Source organism: Corvus cornix, chromosome 10, assembly GCF_000738735.6.
Source record: "Corvus cornix cornix isolate S_Up_H32 chromosome 10, ASM73873v5, whole genome shotgun sequence".
Taxonomy (NCBI): Eukaryota; Metazoa; Chordata; class Aves; order Passeriformes; family Corvidae; genus Corvus; species Corvus cornix.
Genome location: NC_046340.1, coordinates 14,249,689 through 14,268,353, shown reverse-complemented (window position 1 = coordinate 14,268,353; position 18,665 = coordinate 14,249,689). Strand labels below are relative to the sequence as shown.

Below are 18,665 nucleotides of genomic sequence, written 5' to 3'. Positions count from 1 at the left end.
TGCCCCATGACTTTTATTAATTGTGATCTCATTTGTTTATTACAGTAGCAGTAAATTTAAAGAATTCAGATATAAAAATTGTTTAGGTGATGATACACCAATAAAACTGGGAATATAATGTACAGTTCTATCTTGTTTGGGTTTGTTTCTCAGTATTCATGGTTTTCTGCAGTTAATAACAGTAAATCCTTACTATGCAAAAATTTTTCTTAGTAAAATTTGGTATTAAATTCACTTGTCATATTCCATTCACTAATTCCATACTTTTTAAAATTTGAATTTAAACTGAATTTATACATAAGGATGACACTCCTTTGTTTGCTGTGAAGAAGTTTAATAATACATGCCAGGATTTAGTGCTCATTGTAGTATCTAAGTTTTACCAGACTAACCAAAAAGTACAGAACAGCAACTGATGAAGACAGAATTTAAATTTTCTTTAATTATTGGGTTCTCAACTTACCACAAACAATCAATTTCCACCTTGGCCCAGGTATCTTATGATATGGATGGATTCTGCGAGAGAAATCGGGATGTTCTTTTCATGGACTTGATTGAACTCATGCAGAGCAGTGATTTGTACGTAAGCAAAACTTGCTTCAAGCTAGGAATGCCGTGGTGGTTCGGAGGGATGCAGAGGGCCTGACTTCTCTGCTTTGCACCTGGTGACCTCCTTTGTGTAACAGTGCAAATAACCCATGGCTGCAGTAGAGCAGCATCACTTAATTATCCTGACCTTCATTTTCTACAAATTGGACTAAGGGAGGCGCTGCAGTGTCAGAATCAAATACTGTAATGGCAGCCTTTGTTTTGGCCTAAAGCAAGGCCATCAGTGCTCTGGCATCTTCTCAGAAAAGGCACTGTTTTGACAAACAAAGTAACATTTTTTTCTGATGTATTTTAATTAATTGATGCATATTTTAAAAGATACTTTAAGTGCATTTCTTCAAGTCTTCTAGAAGTCTGATGTCATGTCTTTCAATGCTCACTAAAATAGCAAGGGGTCTCTGTGAGGAATGAGGCTCATGGAAAGTACTAATCTTAAAATAGATTTGATATAACTCAAGATTAATAGAAATGGCTATTTATATTCTGCTCAACTATCAACTTCTACAGCATATTCCTTGACATGCCTGCATTGAATTGTCTTTCTGTGCCAACCCTATTTTATGAATTTTTTCCTAGGCCTTTTATAAAGGCTCTGTTTCCTGAAAATCTTCAAGTGGACAAGAAGGGCCGTCCTACTACTGCAGGCAGCAAAATCAAAGTATGTCTCATTTTGCAGTGTTGGTGTGTGTATATGTGGTTGTGTGTTTGTGTATGAATAGCTAAATAAATAAAAGTATTTACTTTTTTTTGCTGTCTAGACTTTTTAAAAGATAGTAGGAATATCTTCATGGCAAAGCGATGCATTGTTTCAGCATTGTTAGAATTGTTCTGCCCAGCATCAGTGTTCATTAAATGTTGTATTCAGCTGCATCCTATAGCAGTGAATTTTCCAAACCAGCAATTGATAGTACTTTCATGTGCATAATGAATGAGCCACCTCACTCAGCCTCTTGATGTCCTAGTTAACTGCAAGTAACTGGTCTCTCTACAGTGCAGAAATGCCTGATCCAACACCCACCCAGTCAACAGAAGTCTCTCTACTGACCACAGAGTGCCTTGCCTAAGGCAGCAGGTGCCACAAGGCCAGGGTCTGTTTGGAGACCGATAGCAGAATACACACTTAGATTACACATGACTTTGCAAATCAGTATTTTACCAACCTCTTTTCTCACATTTCACCCTGACAGGTTCACTTGATGCATTCGCTCCATATTTTCATATAGAAGCTCAAATGTACTATGTAGCTGGCACCTTCTATTTACTGATAAGTTTTTAATGAGGTGCATATTATCCCAAGGCACGTTGATTGTTGGAGAAAGACCAAAGGCAACTGGATCTAGCCAATGGAATCATCAGCAGAAGGTTGATAACTGTAGAATTCCCTCAGGATTTACGCTGTTCAGCTCAGATGCAATGGTTTTCCTTTGTTTTACAGAAACAAGCCAATGACCTTGTTGGCACTCTGATGAAGTGTACACCCCACTACATCCGCTGCATCAAACCCAATGAAACAAAGAAATCTCGAGACTGGGAGGAGAGCAGGTATGGATAAGCAGAGCGTGTGAGGAGAAACAGTGCTAATGGTCAAAAGAAGCCACAAAAAGTCGTAATTTGTAATTGTACAGCCTACAAAGAGAACTACATTCTCTTAAACCATCAGAAATGAAACCTGGCATGACGTCTCCTAAACTTTGAAGATAAGTGGTGGTCACTTGGTCTAAATCAGCACTTAGTGTATGCAGCTCTTGGCTTTCCTTCTGCCAGTTATGATAATCAACATTTGCATGAGTAACACAACCAGTACATACGCAGTTTTCCATGTAGAATTTGCACACCAAATGTATTGTGATCACTTCTAACTTTATGCTTTGAAAACAACTTCTATTAAGAAGCTAAAAAAACAGTAAGGTATCTGTTTTTATTTATCAAACTTGCCAAAAACTCCACCAACAATGGAGAAGGTTCCTGTTTTACTTCTTAATTGGCCAACTCCTTAAAAAGAATTGACTGGAATGTCACATCAGGTGATTATATAGACATTAAATAGATGTCTAAATGATCAGTTTGGCTTATCACATCTGTTTTAAGGCATCTTTAACTACATGGTGCTTATAGCATCTTCCTCTTCTCTGGAAAAGGTGCTGCTCTTTTTGCACTGGGGTACGTGCTCAGTAGGGTGTGTAAACTATGTGGCAGCCTAATGTAGGTAGCATTTATTACTATATACCAGGTAAAATTGCTGATAAAGCAAGTGGTTATTTTTATCACGATGAAACAACTTGCAAAGTCTGATAAAAAGCATTCTTGGACAACCCCAGCAGAATTCCCTTCCTGCCTTTCTAGCAGATCAGCACAGTCATATGCAGATGGAGAGCAATTACAGAAGCCATTGGGATTGCACTTCAAAGTCTCAGTGAGGGTTTGGCAGTAAATGCAGACCCTCTTTAGCTTTTCCACCCTGAAAATCCTACTGTGCAGCACTTAATTTTCCACTGACACTGGGGACCAAAAGAGGAAACTAAGTGGTCCTGGGAAAAGTATTTATAAAACTTAGTTAAAAATTGAGGGGCTTTTAAAATCTATCATTTGCATATTGGGAAACAGGCCTGTTATTGTGGAAGGTGTTGCTAGGAAACCAGTGAAATAAATACAATCCTAGTCCTGAGAAAAGGACAGCTTTCAGGACCTTTAGGAGCAAAAACAGGCAAGATTTTTTCTTGTTTTCTTGTAATGAGGATGTTGTGTTATCAGTAGCTGCTGTATTTGCCAAGTGAAATACAAAGGATTGTATACTATCAACCTCAGACAGAAATGGAAGTGCTGTTTATAATGGTAATCCTTCATCCCTGTTTAAAAATCCCAACATTCTCCCATTTCAATCTGTGATTGCCCATCTAGGACTTCATTGTGGCACTTAGTGACAGGTGTAGGGAAAAGAAATTTATATGCATGTGACAATTCAAAGTTAAGCTTAATATTGTTGTTTCTCAGTTTTACTGTGAAAAAGATTTGAGGGAAATAAAAAACATAATTGAGTTTATGTAATATTTTGCTGATTGGTTGATTTTTAAATTTTTTTGTCTTGCATTGTTTTCTTGTGTGGTCAACATAATGCTGCATCATACATAGGCTGCCTTAGTGTGATGGGAGTAGCAATTTGCTTATTAGTAGCAGGTTACTAGACCGTGAAAATGTAACTGAAAAAGGAAAAAACTCTTTCACAAAGCCTGTCTTACTTCATGCTCAAGGAACTCCACCTTTCTGCTGCTGTTGAATAACTCCAGAATATTTAGCAGTGAAACATAGGCCTTGTGTAATATCTAAACCTTGTATAATACCTTAGTTATTCCAGAAATTGGGGTGTTCTTGAAATGTGTTTTTGTTCAGGTCCTGGCACAGCCACTGCGACTTGTATTCAAAACTGCTGCATTAGCTGAATTCCCAGACCCTGACCTGCTTGAGGTTGCTGCCTGGAGGGAGATTTTCAGTGTGCCTTTTCTCAGAAAGGAAAGGAAAAAACCAGAAAAATGTCTCAAATTCTCTGGTGCTGGACAGTGATACTGGCAGGACAGTAAGAAAATGGGAGTAGTACTGTTGCTCCAGTGCATTATTCCAGATGTGAACAGGAGAGAAAGCTATAAACAGGAAAATGTATTTTTGTCCACCAACTTTGTACTGTACCAGAATTCTTGGAGTGGGTACAAAATATACTTTATTCCTTGAACACAGCAAGATTAGAATCTGTAGTATTCTTTATTGTAAGCTAAAAGAGCAGTATCACTCATCATTTAGTAAAACACCTCTCAAAAGTGGTCTTTAAAAAGAAAAATAACTGAAGAGATTTTGTCATTTGTAGCAAGAGATTTCAAAAGATTTTTCCCTTCATACTATGAGTCATTGAAAAAAAAGTCTTGACAAAAAAATCAATGGGCAGTACATTTTATATTCGAATTTGACTTTTCAAAATAGCTAGAGAATTAACTGAGAGTGTTTCAGGATTTGAAAAATCTTTTGTAAAATCAGAGAAATAGTAAGCAAAAAAAATTTAAATGGCTTCTTGCACGCTCACTTTTAAAAAATTATATGTAAATAGATGCTCTTTTATATACTGTTTGTTAACTTGCAGGACTAAAATCTTAACAACGCTTACATTTCAGACTGAAAGCTAAAGCTTTTATACTTTGCCCCAACAGAACAGCAACAGAGTGAAAAACTGACATTGCTTCTTTCAGCACATGACTTAGATTAGAAAATTAAGGAAAGGCAAAGGACGTCAGTAACTGAAATTCTTCAAATCAAATTACCAAGCATTAAGTAGTAGACTAGCAGGATAAGTAAGAAGAAGCATAAAACCATAAATGTGCCACGGGTTTAGAAGGAGGGAAAAGTGCAAAAGCTTTTTTGTTTTGCTGGTTTTCTGCTTTGCATTTCATGGGCACATACTTGTTCCCTGGTTAGAACCTAATTGGAAGTGTTTGGTGTGAGGCAACTCTGATGGTGTTGGGATGATGCTGCTTCAGTTCCCATGTGCAGCAGAGTTCCTCCACAGCCATTAACACTTTCTGTGGGACTGGTACCAGCTCAGCTTTTGTTTGTCATTTAAAACGTGCCATGGATGAGTCATCCATTACTGGCTTCAGCCAGTCTTGTGCTTATGCTTGAATCCTTCCTTTGCAGCATGGTAAAATTAGGAGGAATTCTAGCTTTTCATCAGTATGCTGACCTGGCTTTCTTCTTTCTGATTCTTTGTGTAGTGAAAGTTTGGCATCTGGGGCTTTTTCCAGCCATCAGATTTGGTCTTTTCTCCATAACAACAAGAAAAATAAAATGTTACTGTGTTGCTGTTTGAGCTATGTAAAGCATAGGAAAAACGTACAGTAAGAGAACACAAAACAATTTCCCAGCCCCTTGGATACCAGCTGTGTAACAGTATTGGTAATACTTACTTGGCCTTTTATGGGTTTTATTATTACCTAAGAAATTTATACATAAATTACTTTGGAGATGGGAAGTTAAACTAGGAAAAAATGCTAAGGTAAACTTGTTACTTATATTTCTGTGCTCCAGTCTACCTGGAAGGTCTTTCCTACCATGCAGTGGGCAGTGTCATGTGCAAAAATAGATTCATTTACCTGTGCATGAATTTTAGCAATCAGTAGTTAAACATGATTCATATGTTTAAGAATACCTCAATCCACAAGTATGCTGAAATAAAATGGATTTTAAGCCCTGCATTGTTTTTGTCCCCAGGGTAAAACATCAAGTGGAATACTTGGGTCTGAAAGAAAATATTCGAGTAAGAAGAGCTGGCTACGCCTACAGACGGGTTTTCAAGAAGTTTCTGCAGAGGTAGGTAACACTGGTTCAGAAGCATTGCTGTAAACAACAGCACATTTGTTTACATGATGAGGAGGGAACTAAGAGGCTGCAAGTTTTGAAACCTTCTCATTGCCCCCTACCCCTTTCTCCACATGTGCCTTGCGCAGTGATCCAGATTACACAGAGATTTTGAAGTGCTTTAAAGCCTGGCTTTGTGTTGTTGAAAGTACTTCATTTTTTCTGTAAACTTGCCTAAGGCCTCAGTATTTGTAGTGCTATGAGAGGCTTCCTCAAAGTTACAAAGAGTTAAAGGAACCACTGCAGTGCTGAAATCTGAGTGTCCAGCTGCAAGCCCTTGTCTAAAATGTTACTGCTCCACGGCAGACAGAAGACACGTAAAGAAATCCATGCCTGCCATTCAGCCATTGCAGTGTAAAGAGTAACCTTAGTGTACAGTGCTCGTTATCCTTCCACTAGGGTTCCACCAGCTGGGAATGGGTGCAGCTCAAACCTCTGCAGCTGCTCACTGAATGAATGAAAGCAAGTCAGAGCTCTGTAAGGTCAGTCCTGTTCTCAGTGTCTTAGGACCAGCTGTTAACATGATTAACTACCTCCACTAGCTAATGAAATCCTCTTAAATAAGAGCAGTTTCAAGATTTATACAACATTCAGCTTCTGTTTTTCAGAAGCTGGAGACATACAGCTAATAAGTGCCCAAAAAAGGCTTTATGTCATAAATCAGCTTTTGTTGGAAGTCGTTGCATTGAATTTGAGAGTATAAAATAAAAACCCAATCAGTTTTTGAAAGGAGTGGAGTATAATTAATCAGACAGCACAGAACAAAGCCATTAGTAATACTTCATGATAATACCAAGAATATTCTGATAATGTAGTAACTGTCAGACCTAAAATCTCTGAAAGTATGGACTTAATTTTCATTATAAAACAATTTAAAATTCCTTTTTCTTCATGATCTTCAAGCCCAGACATATAAACATGAACATTCTACAAGCTATGTTACTTAACACAGACTGTTGCTGAGACAAGTAACAGATTTATACTGTGTGTCAAATCTAGCCTGAGCACAGACTGTGAGAGCTCTGCCCAAAGGAAAGTTACGTGATACTTCTGGATCCACAGGCAACTGAAACTCTTCTTTAGGGAATTCATCCTTTTGTTTCAGATTAATTAGCTTTGTTAAATTTAACATTTTGTTATGAGTAAAACTCTTCCTGCACCCTTTCCATTCACAGTTCCTAGCATCCAGAACAAGCTCTGTTCTGACCCCCTGAGTCAGTGTGAGTAAAAGCGGGCTGAGGCATGGGATGGACAGGAAATGCATGCTTGTACACTTGTTTTCATTGGGCGTTCCTTGGCAGCTCCATGCAACTGGAGATTGCTGGGCTGAATAGACTTTTATGTACAAAATTTACATTTGCATGCAAAAAGCCACAGCCACTGAAAAGGCCTGTGTGTTCCCAAGCATAACCAATCTGAAAGCTGAGCTCCCACTCCCTATTTAGCCATCAGACCTAACTGCTTACTTATTGTAATACATAACTGGGGGCAGTCATGATTTGAAATTGTTTCAGAAGCATGTTAAGAACACATTTAGTACTTGTGCTGAAATAATCTGCAAGATCAAATTACACAAGCTTGACAAACCTGGATTCATGGATAGTGACATGACTGGTTTCATGGGAAGCATGCACGAGGACACTGAAGTGCCATTGCTAAACAGCAGTGAACAGTAGGAGTTATCACGTTATCAAACTGAAATGCTTAAATAGTGCATGCCATAGAATAATGTTTATTCTGCCCTGTAGACTTGTCACACCAGTAAAATGTATGAAGTTAATTTGATGAAAAAGGAGAATTTCAAATCTATTCTTACTTTGTACCCAAGAGATTTACTTGTATTAAAAGGGCTTGAATCACGTTTTTCCCTGTGCCTTCCTTTACAGCTCGGGAGATGTAGGAGAGAATTTGTAGCATGCTGAAATGTCATGTCACAGTCTCTTGTGTGGAAGGCAGCAGTTTCAAACACCTTTATTCACCTCGGCTCCTTTACCTTCAGACTTGGTTAGACCTACCTGTACAGCTGCACTGTTGGCAGTACATGATGAGCCTGCAAAAGAGGCTGGTAAATAAATGAGCTGGGAGTTACTTTAACTTACAACTCCTTACTGCGTTGCATCTGTTTATCCCATAATACTGATACATCACATAAATATGTAAGTGTACACATTCTGTCTAAACATAGATTGTGTATAATATGCTGCTATATTTAAGGTGGTGTAAGAGCTACTTCATTACACCATACAGCAGAGTACCTGAGCATTTGTTAACTGAGAGATTTGAACATGAGAACATCAGTGGTTTGAATCCTACTGAATTATTCAGAAGTTACTCTCTCTCGATGCACCTTCTATTCAAAGGTGTTTGGGTTTCGTGATATATTTCTTTTTAAGTGTTTGCTATTTCTGTTTGTGTGACATTGTTCAATTGCATGACACTGTTTCTGCTTCTTGGCTGGATAACATTTTAGATATTATGATAATGGGTAATCAACATTCCTTTAATGTATTTTCCACCAATTCCTTGTGTGATTTTTGAGAACATTTTATTAGGAGTTGCCTAAATCATCTTAACAACTTGGGAATTACCACAAACTGACCTTCATACTTGATCACTTTTTTCATGTGTTGAATACTTTTACTAATAAGTGTGATATAGTTTACATAACTTAAGTATGCCTAAGGCATTAAAAGGAAATTGTCAAGAGTAAAGAACATAAGATTTTGGGGAGAAATTTGTCTCAACGTATTTAGCTGTTCTCTAGTCTTGTCAAAGAAGCCTAAACAGCTGCTGCCAGAGAAGTTACTTACCCATAGATATGCTGGGGCAGCTAAAGCCCAGCAGTGCTCCTTTGGTGGGCAGTTGAACAAGGCATCTTTGTAACTCCAGCCTGGCAGTTCCAAGAGCCTAAGTGAGGCCTGGAACAGTGGACAGTTTAAAAGGGGCTGCAACCCTGGCATCCACTTAATTCTCAATGCTTACAGAGGACACCATGAGAGAGAAGGCGAGGTGTTTCTTTCTGTCAAAGACATGCTGTTAGAGCCACTTCCCTGCTCCTTCCGGGCCCTTTGTGGGGTCAGTTCCCAGCGTGCCCTCAATGTAGCACCAACATCACTGTTGCTTCCTTCTTGCACCAGACGCCAAGCCAGAGGCTTCCTGGGATAGAGCCAGGAATTGGCTTCTTGCTAAATGCAGCCCAGCTGTTGAACAGGTGGGTTTGAGCACAAACTGTCACTTGCTCAGAAACAGAAAAGATGTTTGTAAGAATAAGACAGACTGAGAAGGCTTGAGTGAGAAATTGGATGTGTGCTTGGGAATCAGTTTAGAATACCAAGGATTTAGGTACTCAAATCTGGACCACAGGTCATTGCTGGTGAATAACCTCCCCCCGGACTTCAGCAGATTCCAGCAGAACTTTCTGCAATTAACTGCTGCTTACCAGGTAGTAACTTAGCATCTGGAAATGGGAGACTTGGGGGCACTGTTGTCCTTCTCAGTTGTTTGGTCTCACTAAACAGGAAACATCCTAATACCGTGCATCTTCACACACACCAAGCTCTGAGTCCTGCTGCCATTGCCAACCTCTGCCAGGGTAATGCTGGCCAAGAGTCAGTGGTGTTCTGCTGCTGCTGTTTGACCCCAGGTTTTAATCTCTTCTCCTTGGTGGTTAAGGTATGCCATTCTGACCAAAGCAACCTGGCCCTTGTGGAAAGGAGAAGAGAAACAAGGAGTCCTCCACCTGCTTCAGTCAGTCAACATGGATCCTGACCAGTACCAGCTTGGGAAGTCCAAAGTCTTCATCAAAGCTCCAGAGTCTGTAAGTGTGCCAGAACACAATTCTTTAAATATGCAACTGTTTGCTGAAATGAATGTCCTGCCCACTCAGAAGCTGAGCATGACACCTGCTAAGGTGGGGGAAGTGTAAAAATCTAAGACAGGCTGGGCACATCTGTCATAGAGGCTGTGTAAAAGGCACACTATATAAGGCCACTGCAGGGTTTTGGCACTTAATACAAAGAGAATTAAATGCATCAAGAAGAGGAAAAATGGGTTATGAAGATGCTTTGGTATCAAGAACATTGGTCCTCTTCTCATAACAAATGCTACTGATGAAGGTAGAATAGTCCCCAGGGATGGTAAGGATATGTTACACAGCATGGAGTAAATCAACATTCCAGAATGACTGCAACTTGAAATTCCAAAGAGAATATTAAGGAGGCATCACAAGGCTGGTTTTATCCTGTAGCTACTAAACCATGCAAAATCTGTTGGAAAGAAGTTTTCTTACTTTGCTATTCAGGAAAGTTGTTAAGGAAAATCTGTGCTCTCCTCACCCTCATGTATTCCTGATACATCAGAAACAATGGGGCTTAGTTTGTGTAGCACGTCGTGCAGTTGAGCATTGATTTCTTGGTGCTTAATCTGAAGTTACATGCTAGAACAAAAGCTGAACGCTTGCATGGCTACCATTTGCTGTTCCAAGAACATTTTTCTCTGTAGAACGGTAGTAACTCAGGCAATGACACTGCTGTGTCCAATCACATAGGAAGATATTTGTTAAAGGACAAAAGAATGCTTCTCCAAGTCACAATAGAAATTTTGTTGTTTTTAGCATAAATAGGGTAAGATACTGTTCAGGAATAATGGGATTTACATTCCTGCCCGCATCTGAGGGACATGTTTATACACTACAGCATAGAGTGCTCAAGATGTTGGTTATTACAATACTTCAGGTGCATATTGGCAGAGCAGGAAACTAATGTGGGATTGATCCTACTTGGTCATTACAACAACACCCGGCTAATTCTGAGGGAGTGTGAGCCTTACCTGCTTCTCTGGAGCACAGCTGTGATTTGAGCCTTACCTGCTTCCTCTGGAGCACAGTTGTGATTTCTTTCTGGAGATAATTGGGAGTTTTGTCTTACGAAGTCAGTGCAATTTCCTGGTGTCTGTCTTCTGTTTAGTAGCCAAGTGGCAAGTGCTGCCATGGGGTTGATGGATCCAGTTCCCCTTCAGTCAATTAATAATCTATACCCCAACATCATGTGCTACAGGTTCTTTTCAGAGGAAGATGTAGTCCAGTGGAAGCATCTTCCCATCCTGATGCATTTTTGTGATGCTAAGTCCTGCTTGCATGGATATGCCATTTAATGGTGTATCTGTGAGTTTTACTGAAGGGCAGTTCTGCAGCTTAGGACAACATGAAGTTGACTGGAAATTTTTGGGGGGTTGTGTTTTGATTTTAATTTAAAATAATGCTTTCAATTACTGTATATGTTTTCTTTCATTTTTTTAATGCCGTGAAATCTATTTTTAAATAAGTACCAAAAAGAGTTTGGCTTTTTTTATTTTAAGCAGAAAATGTTTTTGTGAACTGAATATTTTAAAGCTTGATTTATAGATTTTATTAAGAAAGATAATCATCTTTCATCTTATATTACTAAGGTACTGGCTAGGGTTGTATTGCTTTTGAGAAAAATAATCTTTTAGATGGTAAATGAAATTTTTTCTTTCTTCCACCAAAAAGAGCACCTGTTGTGGTTAATCAGATAAAAATATTTTATTTGCTTGCGAGTATAAGGGGAGGCTTTACAATACATATTTTAGGAAAGGGCTTGTGCAGTATCTTTATTTCTATAGGTTAAGAACTGTATTTTAGCTCAGTGATTTAGTTGAACTTCCTTAACGGTGACCTTCAGCTGCAGATGATAGATTATTTTGCAATTAGCATTATTGTTAGAGAAATAAATGGGGAGTGCTCAGGAGAGGACAGCATCAATATTGTCACTGTAACCTGAATTGCAGGAGGGGTTGGTCATGTCCCTGCTGCAGCTGAGGATGTTTTTGCACCAGGAGCTCTCGTGCCTGTGCTGAAACCCCAGTGAGTCCTTGTGTTCGGGAAGAGATTTTAAATATTTTTTAAAATAAGTTTGCTGTAGATGGAGAATTGCCAACTGTGAAATAAGGTTTTATGGGTGGCAGAAAGAAGGCTTTGTTATTTACATTTCTATCACACACCTGAATAAATAACTCTGTATGGGAGCAAGTGAGGTTCTGTGGAAATGGTTTGCACCAGATCGAGTTTCCTTTTTAAGATCAATATGAACAACAATATTTTTCTAGATTTGCATGGGTTAGAGCAGCAAAGTAAAAAAAAAAAAAATCCTAAAGCCCAGGTTTGCTTCTCCATATACCTGTTTTTACTAATTTTATCTCTTGAAAGCTAGGAGAAAACTTACACACAATGGAGGGAAATAATAAGCAACAGTCATGTCAGTGAATTGATTGAGTGCTGCAATTTAGCCAAATGCTTATGCTCCTGATAAGACAAAAACCCCATTTAACTAAAGTATGTAAAAGGCTATAGTGAATATGCTGCATCCTGCAAAAAAATATGAAGTTGTTCTAATGCATTGAATTTACATATATTTAGTAGGACCTGGGAAATTCTCAAAAAAGGGGATGCACCTTCCATTCCTGTTTTAATAAAACAGTATTTTCTCTTGATTTATGACATTTTAGACCCAAAAATCTTACTATGACATACTTTTGACATACCTTTGGGGGTGAGAGAGAATGGAGCCAGGGGACACAAGGGTATGAAATTCAGCCAGGGAAGAAAGTTGCTTGTGAGCAGTGCGTTATGTTACACATTGCACAGATCCCCACAGACATGGTAACATTCTGACTAGAGAAGTAGGAATTTTGGAGAATGTGTGGATGGAGGCTGAAGAAATGGCCAGTGGAGAACCTTGAGTTGCACCAGTAGCATATCTCAGGGAGAATCCATGTTCCTCTTCCTTCATCATGGGGTATGGAACTTAATGGGTAGACTGGTAAGAGCCACAGCCACTCAAGCATCGGAGATTTCTTCCAGAAAAGGTTACCTTAACATTCCAATCTCACATCCCACAGTTGTGGAAGAGGCACCAGCTTGGATCTAGAGTGAAATGTACTGGAGAGTTGTTGAAAGTAAAATGCAGCTTTTTCTTGAACTTTGCATGTAAAATGTTTGACCCACTGCATTGTCTCTTTGTACAGCTGTTCCTGTTAGAAGAGATGAGAGAGAGGAAGTATGATGGGTATGCCAGGGCCATCCAGAAGGCCTGGAGGAAGTACACAGCCAGAAAAAAATATGTGCAGATGAGAGAAGAAGGTAGGTCGTAACTTCTGCTGGCAGGCACTTCACACACACACATGGTTCCAGGAAGAGCAGGAGGGACACGAAAAGGAAGGCAATCTCTCCCTCTCTAGGCAAAAGTTGCATTACAGGTGACTGTCTCGGAATGATGACCTTGTTGGACCACTAAGGTACCACTAATGAGGTTGACTGCTCTGCATGCACAGACCTCTTGGACTGCCCAGTGTTTTGCTCTCAAATCAAAACCAGACTGAGTAGGACAGACAGCAAAAGATGCTGCAGGGGAGGCAGAAAAGAAAACTTCCCACAGTTATGCAAAATCTGAATAATCTGTAGGTGATAAAATCAATCCAGGGACTCTACTGGGACTTAGTTGTGTGTGACCTGAGCTGTGTGAATGAACACACTCGGTTTAGAAGGGTTAATCTTTAATTTCCAGCAGTGAGTGAGAAATTTCCGAGTTCCAGAAGTGCTCCCAATTAACCAGAACTACTGAGCTTGCCATCAGTGTATTTCATTAGGAATTGATTTAATGATCACATACATCCTTATCTAAAGGATCAGTAGCAGTACTTCACTTTTTTCCATATTAGAAACAATTTGGTTATCACTTCCCAAGAAATTCCGTGTGAAACAGTTGGCTCTTTGAGAGCATGAGTTTAGGAAATTTAGTAGATGCTATTAATCAGTGTTTATCTTTGGTGTTTAAGCATCAGATCTCTTGCTGAACAAGAAAGAGAGAAGACGGAACAGCATTAACAGGAATTTTGTGGGAGATTACATAGGCTTGGAGGACCATCCTGAGCTACGGCAGTTTGTGGGCAAACGGGAGAAGATCGATTTTGCAGACACTGTAATTAAATACGACAGACGGTTTAAGGTGGGTGGAACAGCAACATCCCCTAAAGATGAGTTTTGCTGGGAGTCAGAGTTGTCTTCACCATCCTGTCACAGAAACTGCCCAGGTCAGGGTCACACCATGCAGGACACGGCTGTGTATTTTTAATGTTGTGTTTCAGAGCGTGAAGCGAGATCTCATCCTGACTCCCAAGTGCATTTACCTGATTGGGCGTGAAAAGATAAAGCAGGGCCCAGAGAAAGGCCAGGTAAAGGAAGTCTTGAAGCGAAGGATGGAAGTGGAGAGAATTCTTTCTGTTTCTTTAAGGTCAGTACCTGGAATATATTTTTCCACTGACAGAGCAATTTGTGTAGGATGGGAAAAATAAGTTGATGAAGTGGGAATTGAAAGCTTTCTTTCTGAATTTGCTTGCTTTGGGTTTCCGACTTGCTTCAGTAACCTTCAAATTTCCAATTTATCTCTAATCACAAAATCTGCCGTTATTGAAGAGAAGAATTATAATTGTAACTTTATTAGCACATGATTTTTTGCTAACAGTAATTACTATAAAATGACTAAGTAGTATTCCTGTCTCTCAAAAGGGATTATTTCAGATATTCCATTACCAACTCCTGAAAAAAAACAAACCTGTTCTCAGAAAGCAAGGTTCTGTAATTAATGCTGCTTGGACTTCGTATGTTTTTAAAAATTAACCATGAGTACTCTGCAAATATCATTATAATGCTGGCTGTATTTGCTGATGACATTTTAAACTGGATGGTATATGCTCTGATTTCCTTGCAGCACCATGCAGGATGACATTTTCATTCTACATGAACAGGAATACGATAGTTTGCTTGAATCAGTCTTCAAAACGGAGTTTTTAAGCCTCTTATCTAAACGATACGAAGAGAAAACACAAAGAAAACTACCTCTGAAATTTAGCAATACGTGAGTTATGGCCTTTTTCAATGGGCTTTTAGGGATAAATGTTTTGTTCTTGCTGTCAGGGCAAATGAGTGAGTGCAAGCTGTACTTTATTTACAGTAACAGGAGGTAGCACAGTGTAAAACCCTGTATGTGCAAGGAGACCAGACTTTGTGCTTGCCTTGTTGGAGTAACAGGTTAGGATTTACCAGGGCCAGTTGTCCCTTCCCACTGTGTGTGCATGGAGAGCTGCCTTCTTTCTCCTGCCTGTGGCACTGGGCCCAGGCCTCTGCAGCTCTGCCACGGAGCAGCTGTGCCAGCAGAGCCCAGGGCAGGGCCCTGCACAGCCACTGCACAGCTGCTGCTTGGCTCCTGACAGGAGCAGGGAGCATCCCCTTCCTGCTTCTTCACCTTCACCTAGGAGTGCAGACATCTCAATGAAGAGTTTGAAAGAATTCTTGGCACGTAATATAACAGTCTGAAATGCTGAAGTTTGTGGGTGCAGGGGACTGCAGGGTAAAAGAATAATTCTAAAGAGGCCTCACTTAAGTAAATGATATTGGGAACATTTTTTAGAAACAAGCCTGAAAACCTAGAGCATGTCTGATGAGCATTTTGGCTGTGAGGACATCCTGGAAACAATCCCAGCAAACGTGCTTTTGTTAATACTTCCACCCATTAAGGAGATCAGCAACAGCAGGCCTTGGATTTGTATGTTTATTTTATTGCCTTCAAAAAGGTGGAGGAATTATGAAAGGCAGCAGTAGATCACTATTTTTGTTTGTAAAGGGTGTAGAAGGAGCATTGAGTGTGGAAGTATGGAACATTATTGTAGCATACACTCCTGTGCACTGGGAATGCAAAGCTAGTACCAGGAGTAAATGTCATATATTACGCTTCTGGGGTCTTGCCCAAAACCGTATCTGGGTACAGTTCAGAGCAGATGGATAGTGTGGCAGTGCTGGGAAAGAATGTGCGTGTGTATGTGTGTCTGCATGGGAAGGACTGTAAAATGAAAGGCTGAGGTGTTTGTATGCAGAACTGTTCACCTGCAGCACAGCATAGGGCCTGCCCCAAAGCCCACGCAGGGCAGTGTACAGCCACCCACACCTCCAGTGTGCGTGCACCTCTGACAGTGTGTACAGGGCAATGTCCCCAAACACAGCCTCGAGCAGCACCAGCAGAGGCAGTGCCAGAGGCACTGGTGGCTGAGGGCTCACACATCTTTCTTCAAAGCTCACTGTCCTCTCCAGAGCATCTTAAAACTTCCTTTGAGAAGCTGTACCAGGAAAGTTAGTGTGTCAATTAAGAAGAACATTAAAAAAAAAAAAAAAAAGCATGGAAAAAAGATTTAATTAGGTGGTTATGTCAGCTGAGTCTCATGGAATGCAGATTCTCAGTGTAAGCTTTTAATTTTGTATTTCTAAGTTATCTGCTGCCAAGCAGTACTGTCTTGATTTGATGTAGGAATTCTGGGTTTTTTTCATTCATGTGTTCACATGCTTCTGTCAGACTTGAAGTGAAGCTGAAGAAGGAGAGCTGGGGGCCCTGGAGCAGTGCTGGTTCTCGACAAGTGCAGTTTATGCAAGGCCAAGGAGATGTAGCCATTCTCAAACCAAGTAATAAAGTGCTGCAGATCAGCATTGGACCAGGGCTACCAAAGAATTCCCGTAAGTATGAATTTCCTCTAGAAATTAGGGAAAGGTTTATAAATTCAGAGAATGGTGGACTTTTCTATCCGTCCTGGCTCTAGCCTCACTGTGTTCTTTATTAATTTCTCTGTAACACTTACACAAAGATCTTAAGGATACAGCAGAATTCCTTGCTGCTCTACAGCTGTCAGTGTTCTGGGCCTTGTTTACTGTAGTGGCAAGAAGGCTTTGCTTTATATCCTCAGGTTGAACTGGATCACAAAAGGGAGAATATCCCAAAGTCATCCTTTTTGCACCTAATGCTTTGTAACAGCCTGGCCAACCCTGCAGCAGTCAGATTCCTTATTCCTGAAGATCAGCTCTTTCTGATGACAGAACAGGGGGTCTGGCAGCCAGCAGGATTTACCTAATTAATGTAATTTTGAAGGGGTAACAGAATGTTGCTGGTTTCTTCTAGGTCCTACTAGACGGAACCTTACCCAAGGCAGAGGGTATTCCAGCAGGTCTCAAAATCAGGCTTATCCTATGAGAGCTGCACCACCTCCTCCGGGTAAGTCCTCTTAGCCTGGGAAAAACAGAGTTCCAAATGGCGACTTTTGTTTTTCTCTTGTCATCTGGTAATTTTTAGCCAGTAAAAAAATAATGGTGACAGTTTAAATTTCTCTTACAAAATCCTGCCTGGAAAGCATGTTTGTAGGCATTTTATGAAGTGTCTTGCTGGATATTCCTGCAGAGATGTCCAGCTTGTTGTGGATGGTGACTTGTTCAGACACTTGGTAAAAGTCACTGAATGTAAACCTGAGCCTGTAGCTGTCTCCATTGTGAAGAGTACAAGCTCTGTGCTTATCAAGCCATAGACAATCCTTTGCAGTGAAACTGCTTTCAGTGCCAGCCACAGCACAGAATGCAATTTGTGTCTCATTGTCCTGCCCTGTCAGACATATTACAACTCCTGTGTGCCTGAGTGCTGGGAGACAGCAACTGTGCCAGTGAACAGCCCTTTCTGCGGGGGACTGATGTAATTAGGGTGTTCCACTTCTGCCCTGGGCAGATATGATTAATTTTGCTTGTGAACTCAGAGGGGAGAACAATATTCCATTGACCCGGCATTTCCCAAGAGGTTTTTTTTTTACTTACACTCCCAGAGTAGTTTCTTTTTAACAAAGAGTCCTCTTTCAGTCAGCTGCTGTTTATTGAGAAGCACAGTGCTAATGGTGGAAGTTGGGGGTGTGACAGTCTTGGTCACCAAATTAAATAGACAATTCCAAATCCTCACAGCTGTATTGAGTCAAACTAAGGACTGTGTGATGTGTCAGAACTGGTTGTGAAGTGGGAAATTACTGTAAGGAACTGACCTGTTGGCAGACATATAGTGAGTATTTGTACATCAGTTAAAGCAAGGACAGAGTCTGGTTTATACTTTCAAAAACTGTTTCAGCAATTTTATAGCTAGGAGAAGTGTCATTGCTGAAGTTAAGTGCTGTGTTGACCCTCAGGCATTGGGGTACATTTAAAAGGTGACTAGAAGGTTTTCTTACAGACCTCTCTGTAGGTTCTAGTAACATGGATTTTGGTTTATTTGGTTGTTTTTTGTATGTTAAGTAAAGTAGCCACATGTAGCTGGAAAAATAAAATTGCAGACGTGTTACAGAAGAGTTCCAGTTACACTGTCCAGACTTTCAAGGAGTTTGAAGCCTTGTCATGATTTGGGCACATTCCTCCTTGAAAGTCCCAAACAACTCTGGGTTCTGGTATTTTCACATCTTGGTTTGAAATCAGTGGTGCAGCAGCTGAACAGAGTGTTCTGTACATGTTCAGAATAACCCAAACCTTTATTTATATCACCTTAAAGTATGTGCCATGCTGGCTTGGATTGCGAAGTGGGGTTTATGTAGGTGTTTATGACCCTTAAGTTCTGCCACAGTATCCAGAGAATATCAGAAGCACAGAACAGCTGTTGAATTCAGTAGGGTTTTCCCAGGTGCCATGATTACGAATTCTCCTCTCTGCACAGCTGTTCTCTGCTAATGTTTAGCAGGCATAATCACAATGGCAAAGGAGAGGGTTACCCCTGTCATTAAGGAAATGGAATTTTAATGGA

The 18,665-nt window shown here is 40.1% G+C and overlaps 1 protein-coding gene across 5 annotated transcripts in view; it reads left to right on the top strand.

The window, feature by feature from the left end:
- The window catches only part of MYO1E (myosin IE), a 108,631-nt gene that overhangs the window by 84,713 nt on the left and 5,253 nt on the right, over nucleotides 1-18,665 (top strand). For all 5 annotated transcript variants that reach the window (XR_005602781.1, XR_005602782.1, XM_010390823.4 and 2 more), the window contains exons 15-25: nucleotides 494-579; nucleotides 1,186-1,267; nucleotides 2,045-2,151; nucleotides 5,860-5,958; nucleotides 9,679-9,823; nucleotides 13,048-13,162; nucleotides 13,858-14,027; nucleotides 14,167-14,312; nucleotides 14,790-14,936; nucleotides 16,425-16,582; nucleotides 17,022-17,114. Coding sequence is in view for 3 of the 5 variants with exons in the window: in XM_010390823.4 (XP_010389125.1) it covers nucleotides 494-579; nucleotides 1,186-1,267; nucleotides 2,045-2,151; nucleotides 5,860-5,958; nucleotides 9,679-9,823; nucleotides 13,048-13,162; nucleotides 13,858-14,027; nucleotides 14,167-14,312; nucleotides 14,790-14,936; nucleotides 16,425-16,582; nucleotides 17,022-17,114 (1,348 nt within the window). In the remaining 2 variants the exon portion in view is untranslated. The remainder of the gene's footprint in view (nucleotides 1-493; nucleotides 580-1,185; nucleotides 1,268-2,044; nucleotides 2,152-5,859; nucleotides 5,959-9,678; nucleotides 9,824-13,047; nucleotides 13,163-13,857; nucleotides 14,028-14,166; nucleotides 14,313-14,789; nucleotides 14,937-16,424; nucleotides 16,583-17,021; nucleotides 17,115-18,665) is intronic.